We start from the raw sequence: 22,511 nt of genomic DNA on the forward strand, positions 1-22,511 counted from the left end.
TTGTCAAGGGCACAGTCTTTATTCATGAGGATTGCACTCTCGTAATCTAATTGCCTTTCAAGTGCTTCATTCTTTAATGTTATGTCCTTGGGGCTTAAGATTTTAACAATTTGGTAGAAAGTAAATATCCAATTCATCGCATATCACACCAGGAAGACTATTAGATACCAGTACTTCTCCATTACTATAAACTTCTGATCATAACTTTTGTGGAATGAAACAGTTGTGTCTTTAGTTAACAGTTAGTGAATTTTCTATTGCTGCACAATCACTGTGACATAAAAGAATATAACACAAGGAAGGTGTAGCTATTATTTCACAGTTGGATTAGGATCCTGGGCGTGAATTGAATGAGTCCTTTGGACAGGGAAATACAAAGCAGCAGCTAAAGTGTTAGCCAGAGTCAAGCTCTCCTTTAATATCTGCGGTCTTCTTCTCATCTCAGATGATGTTGACCAACTTCATACCACTGTAGTGAAAGATCAGCCTAACTCCAACCTTAGCATTTGCTGCTGGTAACTCAAGGACCACAAGGGGTCCTCTCTCTGATAACTTCTTCATAGTGCTTACCTCATCCTGTCAGGTCTATACGAGATAGTCTTCTTTTTGCTTAATTAAATAATTATTAACTTATGATTTTCAGTCACATTGGCAAAACTTCCATTTTGCTCTATTGTGATAATTAAAGTTATGGAGGAGGAGGTGATACAAGGACCTGGGTAACGTGAAACATTTTGAAATCTGCCATCAGAGCTCTCAGGGACTCCCCTCTGTGGACTAGTGTGCTTTGCATTTATAGTCTTTATTCTTTCTTTTGGAGAGTGTTTATTCACGTGTTTGTACAAGGTGAGAGGTGTAGAAACTCAGCCCTGGATGTAGGTACAATCAGGAAGACCAGGATATCTCAACCTAAGAGTGCTTGGACTTTATGCTATAAAATTCTTTCTTGTGGGGGGCTGTCTTGTCCATTCTAAAACATTTAGCACCAAGCCTGGCCACTGTTGTTGACATGCCAGTGGTACCTCTGTCTTGCTTATGACAACCAAAGGTTATGCTAAGCATTCGCATGAATAGAAAACCCTGCCTGCATGGAGGACTACTGTACTGGGTACAGTACAGTACTTGGTTTTCTGTTACTTCCCATGGATTTGTGTTCTTAATGTGACACAGCCGTGTGGAGCCTACAAGCCCTTGCTCCTCTGATAATTCTCTTTTCATTCTGAGAGTTTATTTACAGAGCTATGAGATGCGAAGTGTATAGTCGTGTTAATGCAGTGGGTGTGCTCCCGACACATCCTTACTTATTCACGTGTATGCCAAGACGAGATTATATTAGCTCATTGCCCATGCTTTATGTTCTTGTCTGAGTTCATATGTTCTAAGAGCGTTTTGGTTCTGCTGTGATGTGTGTCAAATATTTCCCCAAAGATATTGAATGCATAAGTCAAAGCCCTTTAATAAACTCCACGTTTTGTGTTCTAGCCACTTACTTGGAAATGAGTGGCTTAGTGTGTGACTGAATACAAGCCATGGTCCAGTTCTGAAATTCCACAACTCAGAAGCAACCTTTTTTCCCCTTGTTTTTCCCTAGGCAAAGGCAGCTCAAGCGTCTCATCCGACGTGAGTTCAAGCACAGACCATACACCAACCAAAGCCCAGAGGAATGTGGCCACCAGCGAAGGTAGGCAGCCCTGCTCTTCCTCTCTCTTCCTCCCTTCCCCGGAGCTGGCTGTTTGAAAGGCAGAGAATGTGGGAGATTTACGCCTAGTTTACTGCATGGGAGTCTATCAGATTGTTAAAAAGGAGAAGGCAACGATGTCCCAAGGTTTGCTTTCTTCACTGTTGGTATTGCCATTGAAGTTGGCTTGGTGGGATTTAAGTGTCTTAACATGAAGGCACATGGCATTCTTTTGCCAACACATGATAGGGTGGCTCAAGCAAAGTCACTATGACATCATATACCCATATTCCAGTATGGTAAAATGGTATGATAGAAGAGCTTTTGATCCAAGTTGTAAGTTCCTGCAAGAATGTGCAAGATAGTTGTTCCTTAAATTCAGGCTGTGCCGATAGGAGGGTCATAATCCTGACATACGTAGGACTTGATTAATCATGGAAGCTTGGGATATGCAAAAAAAAGCTTCATTTCATTATTTAAATAATATGTGGTAATACATCACTATTAAACATGACCATTTTTGCATACATGATTGATGGGGGATTTTGCGGTTGTATCTGTGGAAGTACATGTTGAAATTCAATGGCTTCCCAGGAAACTCTGAGCTAATACTTGATTGAGGAATTTTTTCCTATGGTATTTAGTAGAAAGTTGACCCATTTTTTTTTTACCCTTACTGTAAAACACAATAGATAATTTCCTTTCTGAATAAGAGTTCCCTCTGAATTAATTATGCAACAAAGGTTGGTTTTGTGCCATTGATGCTAGAAGGTCAGCTTGTTTGCGTATTTTATGCATCCAGGTTTTCTCAGGTGTACAGGGTGCTAAGGCAACTTGTGTGCAGTTTTGTTTTGGAGGCTGCTCTTAAGATCAGGAGTCACACTCACAGGCTGACATTGGCTCATTGCTTTCTTACGTTCTGTTATTCTGTATTGGGATTCATGTATTTGATGATGATGCTTTTCCTCCACTGGTTTCTCTGCTCTTCTCATATTCTCTGTCTGGGGTCAGGGAGCACAGAATGCCCTTCTCGGGGCTCATTATTCTCAGACCAGTGTATAGGTGGCTTGGAGGCTGGATTATATTCATTTGTGTTTAGAACCTTGCATTATTTCTTGTGTATCAGCAGCTTCTAAGGCAGATGGATTGGTGTGTTCTACGTAGCACAGCAAAGGGCCAGGTAGCAATCCAATTTTAATTTTCCGCTAGCTAAGGGGCATTTGATCATTCTTGAAATTCAGTGAAGGCAGTGAGCAATCCTCACTGTTTGCTTGTCGCCACTTGCTTTTGGGATCTCTGTTACAAGGAAACAGACTGAAAATGGCTCCCGTTTATTCAGAGTGGTTCTCTTCAGCTAAGAGACCCTTTTATGAGATTCTCAATGCTTCACACTGGTACGTGAGCTTTACTCCTGCCACATCTGTGTGTCTATTATGAAAATGGTTAAATTTTTAAATAACTTGTGTCTGCCAGTGTTGATGTTTTCTCATTATTCTCTTTTCTCCCTTGAAGCATAGAACCTGCTGGTGTTTTCTTGAAAGAATTGGCAAAAGATATTCTAGGATCCTTTGCACTTAAAAATGTTGTTCTCCATGTTTAAAAATAAAATAAAGAAAGCCTAGGGGCCTCATGTTTCCTTTTCTTTTCTCTCCCCACACACCAGGGAGAGGTACTGGTTCCCATAATAATGTTTTATACAGTTTGTCATGATTGCATTTTCTGGCATTATGAAAATAATACCAGGGTAAAAGACTATGAAAATTTGATATTCTTATGAAACCGGATTTTTACTAATGGGCTACATTAGTGTGGAGTCCCTTTCCAGATCTCATATGGAAAAGCCCCATCCATGTGGAAGATGTTGTTTAGTTGGAGAACTGAAAATAGTAAAAAAATAAAATAAAATAAAATAATAAAAGAATGTGCTACCCTGTGCTATCTGAGTGGGGAGGGGTGAAGAATGAACATCCAGTTTTCTCTACATGAGTTTGATTGATGAAATTTTAAAATATTAAACTCTAAGTGCATCCTGGGCATTTACTTCAGGGAAGTGTGTTTGATGGCCGCCTAGCCTGGTGCACAGCTGCTTCCGTGAGAGGCTGGTGAGTAGCCAGGGCTCATTTTCTCCCCACGCAGATGACAGGGCCTCCGGCTGCCTCTCAGGATGAATGATTATAGTGGCACATTCGCTGACCTCCACAAGTGGATTTACCTGATGTTATGTGGGTTCCTTCCTTCTGGAAAATACCAGGTGATTCTTATTGGCAATGCTTTCATAGATTCACAGAAGGCCAGTGTCAGCTTCCTGCCGAGAGTATGGAGGGACTCCTTTAAAACTGATCTTCTAACTATTTACCTAGCATTGACAAGGATTATGTTTAACCTTATATTTAAAAAAAGCTCTGTTGTGTGTGTGTGTGTGTGTGTGTGTGTACAAAATCACAAGCATGTGCAGTTGCCTTGGAGGCCAAAGGACATTGGATTCCCTGGAGCTGGTGATAGAGCAGTCGTGAGCTACCAGATTTGGGTGTTGGGAACTAAACCCAGAAGAGCAGAGTGTACTTTTCATTGAGCTATCTCTCCATCCACAGTGTTTTAACATTTGGTGATAAGAAAACTGGTAAAAGTAGACTTGGCTCTTTATAGTGATTATCTTCAGTTTGTTGGCTCTCTCCTGATGTCTTTCACCCCTGACTTCATCAGCGTGGCCTTCTAAGAGCATAGGCTGACTTTCAGTTTAAAGGTCTAGACTGATAAGCAACTAGGCAATAATAATCTAGAAAATAAACAAATAATGTATATTACTTAGTTCCCTGAGCTCTTGAGAACCATAGCAATGGGGTTGCAAACACCATTCAGCAGTTGTGGGTTATCTCTAGGTGGGATGGGGAGAAAAAGGAAGGTACTGTATTGGTCCCCATGTTTTGTTATTGTTTGTGGTGTTGTGTGACTATATTAGTGTGGACTGGAGTCTGACCAGTGTCATGTAGCTAGGGGTACAGGCTATGCCTCCCCATTAGAGAACATGGATTCCACTATACAATGCGTAGTGCTGTAAATTGAGGACATCTTGTACAATGAAGAGAAGGACATTCATATCAGCTTTAACTTGGATGGAGGATGCAAATGGTGGTTTAACTGTCAGTAGACACATCAAGGCTGTCCTTGTTTTTTAACTGGACAGTGGTGAAGGCTGTAGAGTAAGCTGACACTTATGCAAACTCGCGTGTAAACCACACTAACAGCACCTTGAAACTGGTGCCTCTGAGGTTTGGAAGGGAAGCAGGACATAGCAAGACCAGCTCTGGGACTATGGACTGGCCTGTGTGTGGTCTTGTGTTCCTAGGCAATGTTCAGTGCCTGCTTCATGGAGGCTCATTTGGAGATGTGTTTCATGTTTTCATGAAATATATTCATAACATTTATTAAACCCATGAGAAAAAAAGATACTTCTTAATATCTCATATAGAGGTTTTCTATGTAGATTAGGCTACCCTTGAATTTGCAGTCTCTCTGCCTTGGCTTCCCAAGTGCTAGTATTACAGTGTACATTATAACACTTAGCTGAGAATGGTATTATAGTCCCACAAGGAATGTTCTCTTGCAAACATTGTGTGTATCTAAGGTATATGCTAGAGACATGGAGTTCTCCCTGACAACTGATACAGGCTCTCTTTATAGCCCATTATATTCCTTGCAATACTTTGAGCTCCTGGTTTCCTGACATTATAGGGGGGTTAGGTCCAAGTATAGAAAGCTAGGTATTTTCTAGTTTCCCAGCATAATCTGCATGCCAATCTTGCAAGTCCCAACATAATTTCTTCCAGTCATGTCGCTTGTCTTCCTCTAGTCTTTGAAGTCGTTCCTACCCATCATCCATTCAAGTATCCCATCCTAAAAATTATGTCCTCTGACCACAAACAGCGTAAATCACATCTTATGGAGATTGAATGGGGGCACACACCAACCAGCCTTGAGTGGGGTCAATGAACTGGGCTGGGTTGTGATGTCTCCCAGAAAGCAATCTGAAATTTGACTTTCATAGAGCACATAGCATGAGGATGTGGCTTTAAAGGTGACATCTCAACAGAGCAGCCTTCATCTTCCTCTGGAGGAAAATGAAGTTATCAGTTCAGCTAGCCATTCTTTAAACATGGCCAGGTCAGCTGTTCCTCTCAGGGATTGCTCCAGTGAGATGGTTGTTTTGTAAATGTTGCTTATCAGGCTAGATACCTGCACAGTCGTAGGAGTTTGAAATTATAAGGAATGGCTAGTTTGTGTGTTTGTTCATTTTTTTGTTTATCCTTCTTTCCTCCCTCCCTCCCTCTCTCCCTCCCTCCCTCCCTCCCTCCCTTCCTTCCTTTCTTCCTTTCTCCCTTTTTCCATAACACAGGAAGCTCTTTGATTTCGTTGTTAGCAATTTAGACTACCAGAGAGAGCTGAGCTCAGAGAGAGCTGTGGAGCCGAGGAACAGCTTTGATATTTAGCAATATCAGTGTGTGCATGATATCCTGATTAGCTGTGCTCTGTTAGTAGTATCTCTCTATTGGGGACTTCTGTCTCATGGTGCCTGGACATGCACAAGTGCTTCTTCTTGAAGTAAGCTTCAGTCAGGTCTTTGGGAATTTTAACCTTGTCAGTAGCAACTTTCAAAGAGGTGGCAATAACAAACTTTTGGTGTGGTCTACGCAGAGGAGCTCAGTTGAGGTCAAGAGGTTCAGGGACAAGTAGCAGCCATTGCCCAGATGCTCCAGGAAAACCACTCTCTCACTGGGGTGGCGCCTGGTGAGGGTGGTCAGATGGTACTGGGGATGGTGCTGGCATATAGCTTATTCATGTGCAGGCTGATGCACATCTCCCCATGACTCAATGGCTTCCGTGGCTTGTCTCCAGCAGGATATTACCTAGGCCTTTTGCAAAGTGGAACTACACTGGTCACCACCATTCTTGTTGCTGAGGGATGGTTTTATAACAGTAGCAGCTGTCGGCTTCTTTTTCTTCTTTTCACTTTGTAGCTGAGTATTTTCTTTTACACAAGGCCTTTCTGGAGTGCTTAGCAGATCAGGAGTACCTGCCAGTTCCTCTCGCCAGGACAGGGTTTTGCCCTTGCACTTGGGTTTTTAATCTTAGGCCTCCCTTTCTGGCCACACCAGCTGATGCACCAGCTGAGGTGCCAGCTGTGGCACCAGATGAGGCACCACTTCTTGGCTGTAGGTTGCTTCTCCTTTGTTTCAGGCTTCTCAGCTTTTTCACCTGCTGTCTTGCAAGACTGGAAAAGGGTATTTACAAAGAAATGTCTGGCATATTGGCACACGCCTTTAATCCCGGCACTTGGGAGGCAGAAGCAGGCAGATTTCTGAGTTCGAGGCTAGCCTGGTCTACAGAGTGAGTTCCAGGACAGTCAAGACTACACAGAGAAACCCTGTCTCGAAAAACAAAAACAAAACAAAACAAAAGAAGAAATAACTGGGACAATGGGAATGAAATGTTGTTTTTTTTTTTTTTTAAAGATTATGCACCTCTAATAATTTGCCAAGCAGGAGTTGGATGCTGCACTGTTAGAATGAACAAACTAGGGGAAAAAGACAACAGAACTAAAAACATAAAAAGAAAAAAAATTCCTCTGTACTAGCAAAAAACAGTCAAAGAAGCTATTTTTTTCTACAGGTAGAAATGTTTGATTTTCTTTCCCTCCCCCTCTGTTTCTGTGTCTATTATGCGCTTGCTACAAGACCAAGGGAAGCTGTGTGGAAGTGTTGAAGACAGGTTGTTGGACCCAGGTGGGCCCTGATTTCTATGACAGTCTTATCTAGAAGGCCAGAGGACTTTAGCATAACTAATGATTCCATGGTGGAGGACCTTAACCAATCGAGTTACTCACAGTGGAGGACCTTAACCCACCTAGTGACTTTTCTGTTCATCTTTGAGTTCCTTGATACTGCTCTGTAGAATTGCCTCTTTAGGTGACTCCTTGAAAGAAAGTTATTTTTTAAAAAAATCTTTCATTTGAGGCATGTGGCATGAGCACAAAGAATTCATAGCGATATTCTCCTGGACCTAAATCCACCCACTTATTTATATAGTCGGTGCTTTCTTACATTTTCAATGCCAAGAGTAAGCCAGGATGGAGTAGAGTTGACTTGAGTATGCTGAGGCATATGTCTCTGTTTATTTGCTCTGGTGGATGTTGGGTTCTGTCTGCTTCTTGTAGGATGTATTCTTAAACCAAGTTAATGTGATTCACCGAGGAAGGGAAAGATCATGCTTTTAACTCAAGGGGTGTCTCTCGCCCTCGAGGCTCTGTTTTACTATCCAGTGAATTTTGTGTTTGTGTGTGTGTGTGTGGTAGAGGTGTGTACCTGTATGTAGGTGTACATGTATGTAAATGTATGTGTGTGGAGGTCAGAAGTCAATGCTGCATGTCTTCCTTAGTTGCTTTGCACCATTTATTTTGGCCCAGGCTCTCTTCCTGAGCCTGGAGCTCACTGATTCAGGAAGGCTGTCTGGCTGGCTAATAAGCTTTAGGTGTTGTGTCTTGGTCACTCCTTCTACATCTATGAGGTTACGGATGTAACTCTGCACCCACCTTTTCCATGATACTGGGCATCTGAGCTCAGTTTCTTAGACTTGGGTGGGAATACTTTACCAGCTGGCCCACTGTCCCAGCTTCGTGTAACAAACAGTAGCTTTGTTGAGGGTCCCTCTCAGGTGTACACCAGTGCTTTCATGAGCATGGCTGACTGCATTTAAACTGGCTCTGTCATCATTCTTGTCTTGTCAAACATCAATAATGCTATTTGAAAAGGTGAGCAGGGGACCTCAAAAGGAAGTGCAGCTTGAAATCATAGAAACCAGTGAGTGATAAAGATAGGCTGTGAGCCCCAAAGTCAAAGATTCGGTATATGCGTTTGCTTTGTAATTGTCGGAATTTTCTTTGTACTCAGTTTTTAACTTGTGATGATTGTATATAGCAGCTGATACCACTGTGACCCTTTCATAATTTGCATATTGTCCTTGGAGTACCTTCTCTACAGATCACTTTTTCTTACAGTCTCCACTTAACTTCTCTCGCAGGCCCCCTTACTACTTCCACAGTAGTCTGTGAAAATTTATGACAATAATTTATACAGTTTTGTCAAAACGTAATTTGAAATTATATGTGAGAAGTTATCTTATCTAATATGAATTCATAATTTGTTTCAGAGCCAAATATTATACACAGCAACCCTTTCATGAGCCATATGTCTGGAAGATAAGATTTGATATTCCAAGTCGTTTTTATACTAACCACTTGAGAGTAAGTTTGCAGGTGACAATTACTACATCCTAAACAGATTGTACCAGAGCTTCTAACACTATTACACCCTTAGCAGATTGTACCAGACAGTCTTAATATTGGGAATTGATATTGTAGTTATCTATGATATGCACTTGTAAACTATGTTGATAGTTTGATATATGTACCCCACTGTGTGTTCACAGGTGGTGGTGAGAGGTAGACAGTGTCTTCTCTATTCCTCACTGCCTTATTACCCTAAGACAGGGTGATGTGATATCTCTCTGAAGCAGAAGATTGCTGACTGGGCTAGGCTCGTGGCTAGTGAGCTCCGAGAATCCACAAGTCTACTTTCCCCATTGCTAGGGTTACAGGCAAACACCACTATGCCCAATGTTTCACACAGAGCTTCAGACACAGGTCCTGATGCTTACACACCAAATGCGCCTATTCTCCAAGCCATCTGCCAGAGTTACTCATTTTCTACCTGGAAATTTTCTCAATTTTCAAGAGTACAAACTCAGGGACTGTTCAGAATTGAATATAACTCAGCCTATAAAACAAGAGAAACTAGAGCAGAAGTCTGTAACACCAATTACACAACATAGAAAGATGAAGAAAACACGGAGATCCAGAGGAAGAGAATGCTAGTTAATGTCCTTAAAGGATCAATAGTTCAAATGTGACATTGGTTCAAGTATGAAGGTTGGGGGCGGTAGGGCGGGGGCTTTGGAGCGTCTGAAATCTGGATTCAGTCTTTGGAAATTCCATTAGATGTAAAAGGAGGTGATGGCTGATTCTTACATAGATTTGTTTTGCCTTTAAAATTAAAATTTAAACTTAACTATCACTGAAAGTGTCACGACTGCATAGGAAATCTCTTTGCAAAGCTTTAGCTAATGAGACTTAATGTGTTTTGCTAATTTAATTAGCAGTTCGCTGCCACATGACAGAGCTTCTCTGATAGCTTTAGCTGCTGTCTAATTATAACTTTAGGTAGATCTGAAACACTTCACAATTTACCTCTGGGAATTTGAGCTTGTAATAGAGTCAGTGTGTTCAATTTAATAAAGACAAGATGTCCAATTTGCATTTAAGGATTAGTCTAAGCTGTGAGAAACTCATCAATTTGTGATCTACAAAACTGGTATGTAAGCTTAGAAATAAAATCAGACTAGGTGTAATTTCATCAAGGAATTATCTTCAAAAATGGATGATCTGTAATGGCTACTGTACACCACTCTCCAAGATAATTAGCTCTCCCTCACTCCTCCCCTTCTTTCCATTTTAAAGTAATATTTAATAGAGACATCTATCATCCCTCCAAATCATATATCTATGTAGTCTTCGGAGAGGGGATATTTTTAATCTTTGATATGCTAATACCACTTCTAAAATAATCTTATGTTTATTTCTTCTTAGTTTACCCTTTACTGTAAAAGAGAACACTTAATAAGCAGTGTGTTTCAGACATAAACATTTGGATTCATTTAAATACAATTAAACATGTTTGTAATGAAGGCTTTGCTCATTCTTAAGACGTCTTAGTAGTTTCTGCTTAATTAAATGGGGATTTATTAAAGAGTGTGATGTAAATTTAAATACCTTTGATTGGCACTTGTGCTGGCAGAAGTAGATGGTAGCCATAGTTTACCACATGGTTGTAACACAGTGGGCAATCTTCCCTAAAATGTATCTCATTCTCCCTGAAGAATCTTTAAAAATCATTTTGGATTTGACTTAGTCATTTAGACAAAGCATGTACCCTGTAGCATCTCAGAATTCCCTCCTTTTCCTTAAGTCTTAAGGAACTATCTGTCTTGATATGCCAATTTATTTCTCTCTCGAAGGAATCTAATCTTATGGGAAGACCACAAACTGGGAGACACTGATGGAGCAGTTAAGTAGTAATTGCAGTAGAGCAGGAGTGTGTCTCATCAGGTGATCTCAGTACGAGGTATACAGGAAAGGAGAGGGGAGACTTCCTAGGAGACTGGGACTTAGATTTTGCTGGTTGGAAGAAGGTGCAATATTGAATGGAAGATGTTGCAAGCTGTATCAGGGTGTTTATAACTTAGAGAAATCCAACTGGGCCCATCAAGTTGGAAGAAGAAAACTTCAGGATAGAACCTTCTTCTCCTGACAAGATCCAGTGGGCGCACAGTAGCTACCTGCCCTTTGCACAAGGTTCTCAGTGGAATTCATGCAACTAGTGAGTTGAGTGACTGACAGACTGACAGCACTGCTTTAGTCTCCTCTCACCTTTCCATCTTTCTGTATGATTCAACACTAAAGAGTCAACGTCAACAGAAAAGAAGAGACACAGAGAGGGTTGGTGGGGGGGGTCATTATCTCAGTACAAAGAATTGGCTTTGGAAAATGCATGACCTTTACAGCTGTGCACACTGTGACCTTAAGAATCAGATTAACATGCCTGTTTACTTCCCGTGCCTGGAGATAGCTTCCCCAGGATCTACTCACTTCCTTGGGAAGTTTGTAACATCCCATGCTGTCAGACAATCAAGTAAGCAATTAATAAGCACTTCAGTTGTAAAAGGTGTTCTTTTATATCCAAGACACTTATAGACTTAAAATGTGCAATGCATAGAGAGAATCACTTATGTATAGTTAAGGGGTTATTTGTAATTAGGAAGTTACTGAAGAATCAGTTGTAAGGACTGCAGGCTGTGGCAAGTAGGCAATTGGAAGATCAATGATTAGAAACACAACCAAGATTGTTCTGCTGTGTGTACCTTATGTGGCCTCCCCAGATGGATTTTCTGGTGCATTGAGGGACATTTGTTGTCTCAGTTACTGTGTTAAGTATGTGACTTCTTACGACTGGGCTGAAGCAATCTACATTTCTCTACACAGAGGGATTTTTGTACTATAAATGACAGAGTTATTGAGTCAGGGAGAGAAGTAATTAATCTAGAAGAAGATACATTGATGGAGCCAAGGATTTTTTTCCTCAACGTTATCACTATAGTGGTTGCTAGAGATGATTTCCTATATCTCTGAAAATCTTTAGTCAAGCCTGTTAAATTCACAGAACCTCTGGTGGAGTGGATTTCCTGTAGCAATCGGGGAGGGGCACATTTCGAGGCTGCTTGCTCTTCTTGGTCCTAGATAATCCATCAGCCAGCACTTCAGTTCAAGCTCCTTTTACAGACAGCTAATCCTTCTGGTAGGATGATCCTCTCCTGTGCCTGTGTGGGGCAGCATCTCCAATCACGTGTGATACTTTGTGAATTTTACATAAAGTCTGTGCAGCTTATATTGACTTTTTTCTTTGAATATAATTTTGAACTAATGTCATTCGGATTATTAGCTACTGTTCTCATTATAATTCCTTTTTAGAACTGCAATGGGAAACCTTTAGCTCTTCTCTTCTGTCATTGTTTTTTCCTGCTTTAACACTGTCTTTATATTCTAGGCTCTCACTCACCTCTCCTTGAACTCTTCCTTCCTCCTCCTCGGGCTCCTCCTCCTCCCTACTACTCTCCCTCCTCAACCTTTCTCTTCCCTCCTCCTTCCTTTCCATCTCTCTCCTTCCCTTCTTCTTTCCTCCTCCTCCAGTCACCACTCTTCTCCCTCTTCCTCCTATCTAAGATGCAGTCATGTCCAGACGTATTTGGTTCCTTATAGTAGAGAAATATATTTGCACCATAAGCCAAGAACCAAGTATGGGGTACTTACTGCTGTGAGCATATTTCTAACAGCATTATAGATGAAAATATATGTTTTACAATGTATCCAGTACATACTTATTTTATCAGTTTATAATGTGTGATATTACAAAATCTTTGTGGCACTTATATTCTTATAACAAGTGGTTTCATTGGACACAAAGCTGTACTGTTGATCCATTAAATATGTGATTTTTATGTGGGTGTGATCTCTCAGTTCAGTGTCCAGGGATGTCCAGATATGGCCATGCATGGTTGTGACAGAAAAAGGGTACGGCATAAAGCAGACATCCACTGCTAGGTTTCATGGAAGATTATAATCGGCTTCTTTACAATCTTTCTGTGGTTTGTTGATTTTTTTTTCTGTGAAAGAAGTAAGGCTTATTCAGATTTGTAGACCCAGCCCAGAAACTACCACAGAATATGAAAACTTTATTTGATGTGTTCTTATTTTTGACTTCAGTAGAAATGGCCTTGCTAAGTGACATTATAAAATATTATCATAAAAACTATAGCTCTGAAAGCTATGAAGAAATGAAGATAACATTTTACTTAGCAGAATTGATTCTCTGAAAAAGGATTGATGCTCCTGCTTAGCTAAGGTTGAGGTCTATCTTGGAGACAACTGCAAATGATTTTTTAGTTGACTTCATGTGAAGAAAAGAAGCCTGCTCTTTAAGCAGAACAGACATGCTGAGAGGAAGACAGAAGAGAAGATACTTCCAATTTCTGAGTTTATTAATTTCACAAAGTGCAGTTAGGGTACTGGGCACACTATTTCCCCAATAGCTGGTTACTATCAGGTCACAAGAAGAGACTTAGACTCTTAGATTCTAAGTTGGTTCAGCACTCTTCCCCTCCTACTTTTAAAGCCAGAGGAGGTATGTTTTTCACCCTCACCACATTAAATTTACTAAATCTTTAAAAAATGTATTTTAATCTAAGAATATTGAATTTTTTATTGAGTTATATTTCAAAGTACCAGATAAAGCCATCTTACTCATGAAATTAGGAAGATACAAAATGTGGGTAACTTGACTACTAAGCAAACAGACTTGGAGTATTTAAATTCACTATTGATTATGAATAAACTTTTCCCAAAAGAAAAACTGTGTGTGTGTGTGTGTGTCATTGCTTGTGTTTTTTTTGAAATTAAGAATTATCCTACAACTCAATATGAACTCAGATTATCTTTGCTAAACTATGTTCTATTTTCTAGAAAATGGGATAAAATCTGAAGTCTATATGTTAGATTTTATTTGTTTTTGTTCTAGTATTTATTTATTTATTTATTTTGCATTAAAATTGGACAGGACAGAGATTGCATAAAGGGATTCATTCAATCTTGAGATTTACAAAGCTCTAACTTCTCTTTAGTAGATGTATTTGAAAAACAAAATAGTTTGGATCCTTTTGTTTAATAAAAAACAAAAAGAACAAAAACTGTGAAACAAAAATGCCGTGGGTACCTGCTTTCCTCCCACTTAAGTGTGATTCGCCTTTCTTTTCACAACAGGTCCATGCTGTAGAGGCAGGACACAGGTCCTGCCCGTCCAATGTTGGAGCTTTAGCATTCCAGTATATTTGAAACGAGGTTCAATTCCACAGCCACTGGTGCCACGACTCAATCTCCTACACCAGAATTCTCATCAACTGAATTGTTTTTTATCATCTGGGATGGACATTCTTTATTCCCTTGCTCTTGAGTGAAGAAGCCTTTGCAGTGTTAGTGTGTGACTGTTCCTGTCTCCCTGGGCCATGTAGGACTGTGATTGTCTTGAACTAGGAATCTACATTCAAGGCCTAAGTCACCTTCATAATCTAAGCATTTGAAGCATGCTGGAGCCAAATCTTCAGAATCTTGACTCAGGGTTTAGACCCTAAAAGTTCTTATCAAAATAATTAAGAGAAGAATCTGCTTCAAAAGGGATCAGAGCCTCAGGGGTGGGGGTCTCCTGGCAACTCCACATTTTTTGTGTGTTAGACTTTGTATGGAAAGGCTGTTGCATGCTCTGAGACCTGAATTACATCATAGTCCTGTTCCTTCTCCACCCTGTAAGTGAGCTATGCTTCCCTTCCAGCAGCAGCATCCTTGGAGCTGCTGGTCCAGCTGAGCTGCTGAGGACTATATTACTCATCATCTCTGGAAGGTCAGCTTCTTCATTGTCAAGGTCTTTAATGTCAAATAGTTAAAATTCCTAACTCTGAGCTCCTACCAAGTGAACTTTCTGGCTGATCCATCATGAGTTGGAAGCAGTTCTTTGTTGCTTCTGCTCTTTCCTTGTACTGAGCAGAACCTTCCATCAGTCTTCCAGCAATCATCCCTTTTCTGACTTTCATGAAGCTGCCCAAAGTAATGAAGTAGTAACAAAGGATTTCCTAGAAACAGAAAAATGTGGGCTACATTTGAAGCACAAAATATCTAGTCCATGAGCCAATTTCAAACCCAGATTCATAGGGTTGGTCCTGGGCATATGATGGAGGTGGCAGCCCATATCCACTCTGCTAGTCTGGCATATATCTTTCTCGTATCAGTTGCACACGCAGACATTTAGTGAACGTGACAGATGCTATTAATCATGTTTCAGGCGAAAAAGCATCTTGAAAATGGGACAGACCTATAGATAGAAGGCCTGGACTGCTGCATATGCCAGTCAAGGTCATTGTTTGAGCGTAGCCTCAATTCCAACTGGAAGTAGCGTGCTTGATGAAGACAAGCTGTGGTTGTTTTTGTTCGTTTGTCTTGTTTGTTTTGTTTTGTTTTTCTGGGTACCCTCTGATATATCTGTTTGCAGCAGCATGTACAAATTCTGAAGCTACCAGTTCTGGGTGTGCTGATATTGGACTCAAAGCTTGTTGAATTCTTGGGAAGTTAATGAGTAACCAGAACATTCTTTCATATTTCCTTGCCATGAGAATAATGCACAAGTTCCCACATAAGTGTCTCTCTTAAATACCAGTAAAGAAGCCTGCTTTGCCAGTAGATATGGCTAGTAATCCAGTGACCCACAACTGGTCAAAGTGCTGAGAAAAACAGATATTGGATTGCTCAGCCAGAGTGGGACATCTGTATCACAGCACTCTACCCAAGGCTCAGAGGCCATTGTGGAAGAATAGGAAGAAGGACTGTCAGAGCCAGAGGTGGTGGGTGACTCAAACAAAGCTCTGTTTCTGTACACAACAGAGCAGTTGCTCTAATGAATTCATAGTTCAAGTCAGACAAATCCCAGCCCAGAGATGGGAGGTGGTCACCAAATCCAAATCCTAGCTGCAGAACTATTGCAAATTGAGAACTGCCAAAAGGAAAGTCAGGGTTTTGTTTTGTTTTGTTTTGTTTTGTTTTGTTTTGTTTTGTTTTGTTTTGTTTTGTTTTGTTTTGCTTTGCTTTGCTTTGTTTTTTATGTGTGACCTCTGTTAGGTTGATCATGTTATAGTGGGTGGCCAGAGACTTAATATATAGTCAGCTGATTATGGGATGGATTCCCGGGTGGGGTAGTCTTTGGATAGTCCATCCTTTAGTCTTAACTCCAAACTTTGTCACTGTAACTCCTTCCATGGGTGTTTTGTTCTCTATTCTAAGGAGGAATGAAGTATCCACACTTTTGTCTTTGTTCTTCTTGATTTTCTTGTGTTTTACAAATTATATCTTGGATATTCTAAGTTTCTGGGCTAATGTCCACTTATCAGTGAATGTATATCAAGTGACTTCTTTTGTGATTGGGTTATCTCACTCAGGATGATATCCTCCAGATACATCCATTTGCCCAAGAATTTCATAAATTCATTGTTTTTAATAGCTGAGTAGTACTCCATTGTGTAAATGTACCACATTTTCTGTATCCATTCCTCTGTTGAGGGACATCTGGGTTCTTTCGAACTTCTGGCTATTATAAATAGGGCTGCTATGAACATAGTAGAGCATGTGTCCTTATTACCAGTTGGAACATCTTCTGGGTATATGCCCAGGAGAGGTATTGCTGGATCTTTCTGTAGTACTATTTCCAATTTTCTGAGAACCACCAGACTGATTTCCAGAGTGGTTGTACAAGCTTGCAATCCCACCAGCAATGGAGAAGTGTTCCTCTTTCTCCACAACCTCACCAGCATCTGCTGTCACCTGAATTTTTGGTCTTAGCCATTCTGACTGGAGTGAGGTGGAATCTCAAGGTTGTTTTGATTTGCATTTCCCTGAAGATTAAGGATGTTGAACACTTTTTCAGGTGCTAATCAGCCACCAAACCCAAACACTATTGCATATACCAGCAAAATTTTGCTGGAAGAACCCTGATATAGCTGTCTATTGTGAGGCTATGCCAGTGCCTGGCAAATACAGAAGTGGATGCTCACAGTCATCTATAGGATGGAACACAGGGTCCCTAGTGAAGGAGCTAGAGAAAGTACCCGAGGAGCTGGAGGGGTCTATAGGTGGAACAACAATATGAACTAACCAGAACCCCCAGAGCTCCTATCTCTATCTGCATATGTAGCAGAAGATGGCCTAGTCAGCCATCATTGGGAAAAGAGGCCCCTTGGTCTTGCAAACTTTATATGCCCCAGTACAGGGGAATGCCAGGGCCAAGAAATGGGCGTGGGTAGGTAGGGGAACAGGGTGGGAGTGGGTGTAGGGAACTTCCGGGATAGCATTTGAAATGTAAATAAAGGAAATATCTTAAAAAAAAAAAGAATATATAGTCAGACTCACAGACTTAATCAAAGTGGAGAAGTGGAGGGGCTCACCAACTCCATCTCTTCATGATCAGTGGTTATCTATTTGGATCTGTCTCTAGTAGGTTTGGTGAGAGTGTGCTTCTGATTGCCATGAAAGGGGACCAACATGGGAGTTGTTCTTGAGCTGCAAGCTTTTCTGAGAAATTCTCATGTTTGGATACAGAAACAGGAAAGAGAAGATAAACTTGAAGGTCACGGAAGTCGACATAGGGCCTTCAGAGCACTGTAAAGGCTCAAGGATTTTTTTCTTATAAGAACAGTGAAGAGACACTGAGGACTTTGAAGTGGGAAGACCTTCTCCTTTTTAAGTTGGGTGTAAGTGGACAGTGAGAGGAGCTTCCATCTCATCCAGAGATATCTTTGAACCACGTGAGAATTAACTGTGTGTTGTCCTCCTGTGATTCTGACCCATGGTTTGCTGGTTTGTTATTTAGTGGCTTTCCATAGAGTGATCTCAGTGTAGTCAGTGATAGCCTATGGCCTATGGTTTGTAGTAATGCAAATACAGAGATTAAAAGGATTTTTAGGAAATGCTTATTTCGTCTGCTTGGAGAAGACGAAAGCTTTCCTTCTAGAATGGTCTGTCATTTTTAATAGATATATCTCTCTTCTCTGGGGCGTCCTGGTTTCTCTTGTAGACGAGGCAAACCCATAACTCTATGTGCTGAGCACTTTATATTGACCTGCATAACTGATTCAATGTATTTTCTCATTTACTTTGTAGCAGTGAGGACATGGATGTAATAATTGTCTTCAGTGGTCTGTTAATGCCGTTAAGATGACTACAATTTTATAAAATTGTTCTTTTCCTTTTTGAGACAAGAGTTCATATGACCAGGATTGAGTTAACAGTACAGAATCTCTTACACTGACAGGGACCAATTAATGATTGACTAATGTTGGAAAGCCATAGAGCAGGGTGTCATTGAAAAACTTGTAAGTGTAATACAAACATGTTCTTTAATTTGAAACATATCACTGTATCCGCTCTGCTATAATTTAAAGTCATGTTAAATCATTTTCGCTGATTATGTAACTAGTGATTGATGGGCGTTCTGAGTTGTTTATTTCTTGCATTAATCATGCATTAGCCTCTCATTATAATTATCAGTACTGGTGTCTTTCAAATTGTATTTTTCTTTTTTTCAAAGGTGACATGTCTAGTGGAAAAGCTTTCAGGAATATAGAAAAAAAAAAAAACCAAACCAAAACAATGCAATACATAGTTAGTTAGAAGCCTGCATGGTTGAAATCAAATATAGTATAGCTTAATAGTTATATAAGACAGGGAGATTGAAATGTTCTTTGTTGAAGTGTTTAATCTGTGGATGATAATGGCCTTGTGTCTTGCTTGAGAGAGGAGCTACAAATGGAATGGGTGGCTCAGCTCCTCCAGCTGAACCTCTCTTTCTGTTGAGAGAAAGAACCTGACATTTGGTGTGGATCATTTCACCTCTGAGAAGTCGGAAAAGGTAATGATGTGGAAGGCTACAAAATAAGTGAATAAAAATGGAATTACTATCCTGTAATAAAGACAGGTTGCAGTGGACAGACATTGGAGTCAGTGTGAATGGTTTCCTTATGAGCCCATATAAAGGGGAGGGGTGAGAGCATAGAGAAGGGAGTGAAATGGCCATTACATTTTTGGGCAGTACCACAGAAGGCACATCATGGATGAGGTGAGACAGGGAAGAATGCAAAAGAAAACATAGCAAAGCATACTGCTGTGTGCAGGATACTAAGGAAGTGTTGCCATGGAGCAGGAGAGCCTGATGAGAAGCAGAGAAGCTTGGTCAAGTGTCTGTAGTTCTTGTCTGGGAGGGAGCATGCCAGTAAATTCTACTCTACCATAGCCAACAGCCAGAGGCAGCATCCAGTAATTCTTACCTTATGCCCAGCATGATCCCTACACTGTTTCTTATATTATCTTTCTTAACTCCAGAAGAAGTAGGAAGGTATTAGTGTAGCTCTTTTCAAAGAGCCAAGAGAGTAGTGATTTGCTCAAAACACTACAGCTTCTAAGGACCTCCAAGTAAGGCATCCCTTTCGGGGTTCTCTTCTTCTTAGGAGAGGTCTGTAATTTCAAATGGCATCCATAAAAAAGTGATGGTGTGTTGTAAGAGAATCTTGAGAGTGAGTAAGACTCAGCATGCTGAACCAACCACAATATAACGGGCAGAAAGAATCAGAGATAAATCAGCTTATCTTCAAAGGATAAATTTAAATTCTGACACCCCGGCCCAAGTCTGGTTAATCCATTCAGCTAACCATCACTGACATCTATATCCAATCAGCTGTCCTAATAGATGTCAAGGATAAAAGGAACATGAAACATGCCAGTCCTGCCCACCAGGGATAAAAGCTGCCATGGAGAAAAAATTAAGTCTATAACTAGAAGTAATATAATGCACAGAAGCCAAGGAAGACCTAAAGAAAGCAGTAGATGTGCCTAGGGAAGTGGAGATCTTGCAGAAGGTTCACAAAGGAGATAATGTGTGACTTAGGCTCAGTATATGAGGAGAATTGTTCAGTGGGAACCAGAAGACAGCATCATTCCTACATATATGGAAAGGTTTAGTGGAAATCCCAAGGGTTTTGTGATGCTGGTCATCTGACAACTGAGAGGTTCAAGTGACATCAAGGATAAGATGGATTTCATTTGGGGAACTGAATCACATACTCCATGTTAGACCTATGGAATCAGAACTGACATTTAAAATGTATCTCCAGGGCATGTATTCACCTTAAAGTTTAAGAAGTCAGATTTAAATGAGTGAACCTTCAAAACACTTGCAGGTAGTGGTGGTGACACAGGAAGACCATGAATCTGATGTACATGGCTAACTTCACCTTTAATTCTGAGGGCAACAATGCCTATCACAAAATCTGAATTTAGAGCAGAAAGCTAATTTGCCCCTCATTCTAAGTGCTTGCCCTGTAGACCAACCTACTTACAGATTCTAAAAAAAAATGATATTTGCTTAAAATTTACAGTCCACTGAGTGAATATCGGTGATGCCAGCAAATGCTTATAGAAAATAGTCTTTTATAGTTTGTTGAGAGTAGAAAGTAGATGAAGAGAATGATCAGTCATCTGGGATTATCTTTATTTTATGGATAGCACATTGTTACCTGGCAGAAGCCAGAGATTGGACAGGTTTGCTTTTTTCTCAGTAGAGAGGCTTGTTCAGTGTTAAGTTCATAAAAAATTGTCATCTTAAGACATGGGACACTCTGAGGAATGTTTCTGGGTAAGGGTTGGGATTCCTTTTGGGTCAGTGGCATTGTAGTTTATTCATATCTTTCCAAATTGTGGATTCCTTCTTTTCCTTTTGGTTTTAAAGTATCAAATCTAGGATTGAACTGCAGCATTGAGTTCATAGAATCTGGGTCTTCTAGTCAGAATGTACTCAACGGGTACATGCAGTGCTCAGCTGCCCATTCCATCATCCAATGAAGAGATTGCCTGTCTTCCATGATAGCTGAAGTGCCCCAATATCACACATACAAAGGTTACTTAAGGCTGGTGGGTGGAAGATGTTTGGTGAATGTTACCCTCACTCATTACAGACTCAGGTCTGTTAAAGTGTGCTATGTCAGAAGGACAGGGATCCAGAGGCTGGATGGAGATGGAACAAAATGAGTGCTTGCTAGGTGAGTTCTGATGTTTCTGTGGAGTCTGCCAGCTTCTGTTTCTGTTTTTTTGTTTTGTTTTTTTGTTTTTTGTTTTTGGTTTTTTTATCTATTCATGTGTTTACTATAGAGACACCATTTTCCTCTGTGAGGAAGGAACAGATAAACTGGAATGTTTAGAAAAAAATTTCCTGGATTACATGTTATGAGATCCCTGACTCTCCAACTGTGTTTATTTGGAGGTATATAAATTGATGTCATGTTAGATAATGTTAGTGACATAGGACCTCTGTGATAGAGAACCACAGGCTAGATGGCTCATATTTCTGGCACCTCGGCATCTGAAGTAGGCTGACAGTGACCATTTATCCTTGGGAAGCAGAAGAGTTCTTCCTCTTTCAGCGTGGTGCTGCTCTTCCCCTTGTAGATGTGTTTTTCCAGGTCTCTGACTTTCTCCATATGGGTCTTACATAGCTGGTCTTACTGGAATTCAGGCCCATCCAGCGGGACCTCATTTTAACTATGTTAATCAAAGCAGCCAGAATTATGTCTCCAAATAACTCATATTCTGAGATATTGAGAAGAAGAATTTAGATTATAATTTGGATTGACCAGATTTAACACATAGCAGACTCTTAGGGGACCACTTACTTCCCAATTTTTAGTGTTTCCTGTATTATCAGAGGAAATGGAGCCCATATAGCTTAAGAACCAACTACAACCTTCTCATAGAGCCAGGGAGCAATGCAGCTCACAGAGCTGGCCTTGACTGAGCTCCCATGACTGAAGGTTAATGGTATATCTGGAGTTAGAATACCCAACACAAGCTTCTTTTAGAATCTCTGGTCTGTGGTTACCTACGCTTCCCAAATCTGTTTCTTTAGGATCTTAGTGGAACTGAGAACTGAAGGTGAATCTTGACCACTCTATCAACAGGCTTATCCTAGGGACCAAGACAGAATGGATCCCTGAATGTTTAGTTCTTCTTCCAAACTTTACTATCAATTAATTGGCTTCCTTCCTGGTTGGGTATAAGAGACATCACAGACCACTGAAGAATCTAGTTGCATGACAGTTGTTCCATTTAGAAGCAGGAACCATCAATGAGAAACAGTTGTATTTAAATGTTATTATTGTCATAGACTTTGAATGGTTCATGAAATGCTCAGACAATTGATTCACTGTCATTTCTAGGTAAGTATATATGGTTGTTTACTGATGAAAGCAACATTGAATTTGGTAGGCTGATCTAAAGTAATAATTTGCTTTAATGTGGGAAGGCATCAGCCCTTCTGTGGAAGGGCTATGTAGGATCAAAGGATGCAAAGACAGTGTTCTTCCTGTTTGCCTTTGAGCCTGAAATTTGTTTTCCTTCCTTTGGACTTGGTTTGAAGATTTCTGACTGCAGAGATTGGGACACTCCATCTTTAAAATAATGAACCAGGTCCTTGTAATAATGTAACCTCTCTCATGTATGTTGATGACATTTTAAGGAATATTCTGACAC

General features: G+C 40.4%; 1 protein-coding gene and 1 pseudogene across 1 annotated transcript in view; one reads left to right on the forward strand and one right to left on the reverse strand.

Moving 5' to 3' along the window:
* Fbxl7 (F-box and leucine rich repeat protein 7) overlaps positions 1 to 22,511 on the forward strand; it is a 368,035-nt gene that overhangs the window by 118,063 nt on the left and 227,461 nt on the right. Inside the window, exon 2 of the mRNA XM_021183496.3 lies at positions 1,592 to 1,681. Coding sequence (XP_021039155.1) covers positions 1,592 to 1,681 — 90 coding nt within the window. The remainder of the gene's footprint in view (positions 1 to 1,591; positions 1,682 to 22,511) is intronic.
* LOC110310705 (large ribosomal subunit protein eL6 pseudogene) lies at positions 6,194 to 21,463 on the reverse strand (annotated as a pseudogene).

This window comes from Mus caroli, unplaced genomic scaffold (genome assembly GCF_978045245.1).
Source record: "Mus caroli unplaced genomic scaffold, Mus_caroli_1 scaffold_16, whole genome shotgun sequence".
In the NCBI taxonomy this organism is placed as follows: Eukaryota; Metazoa; Chordata; class Mammalia; order Rodentia; family Muridae; genus Mus; species Mus caroli.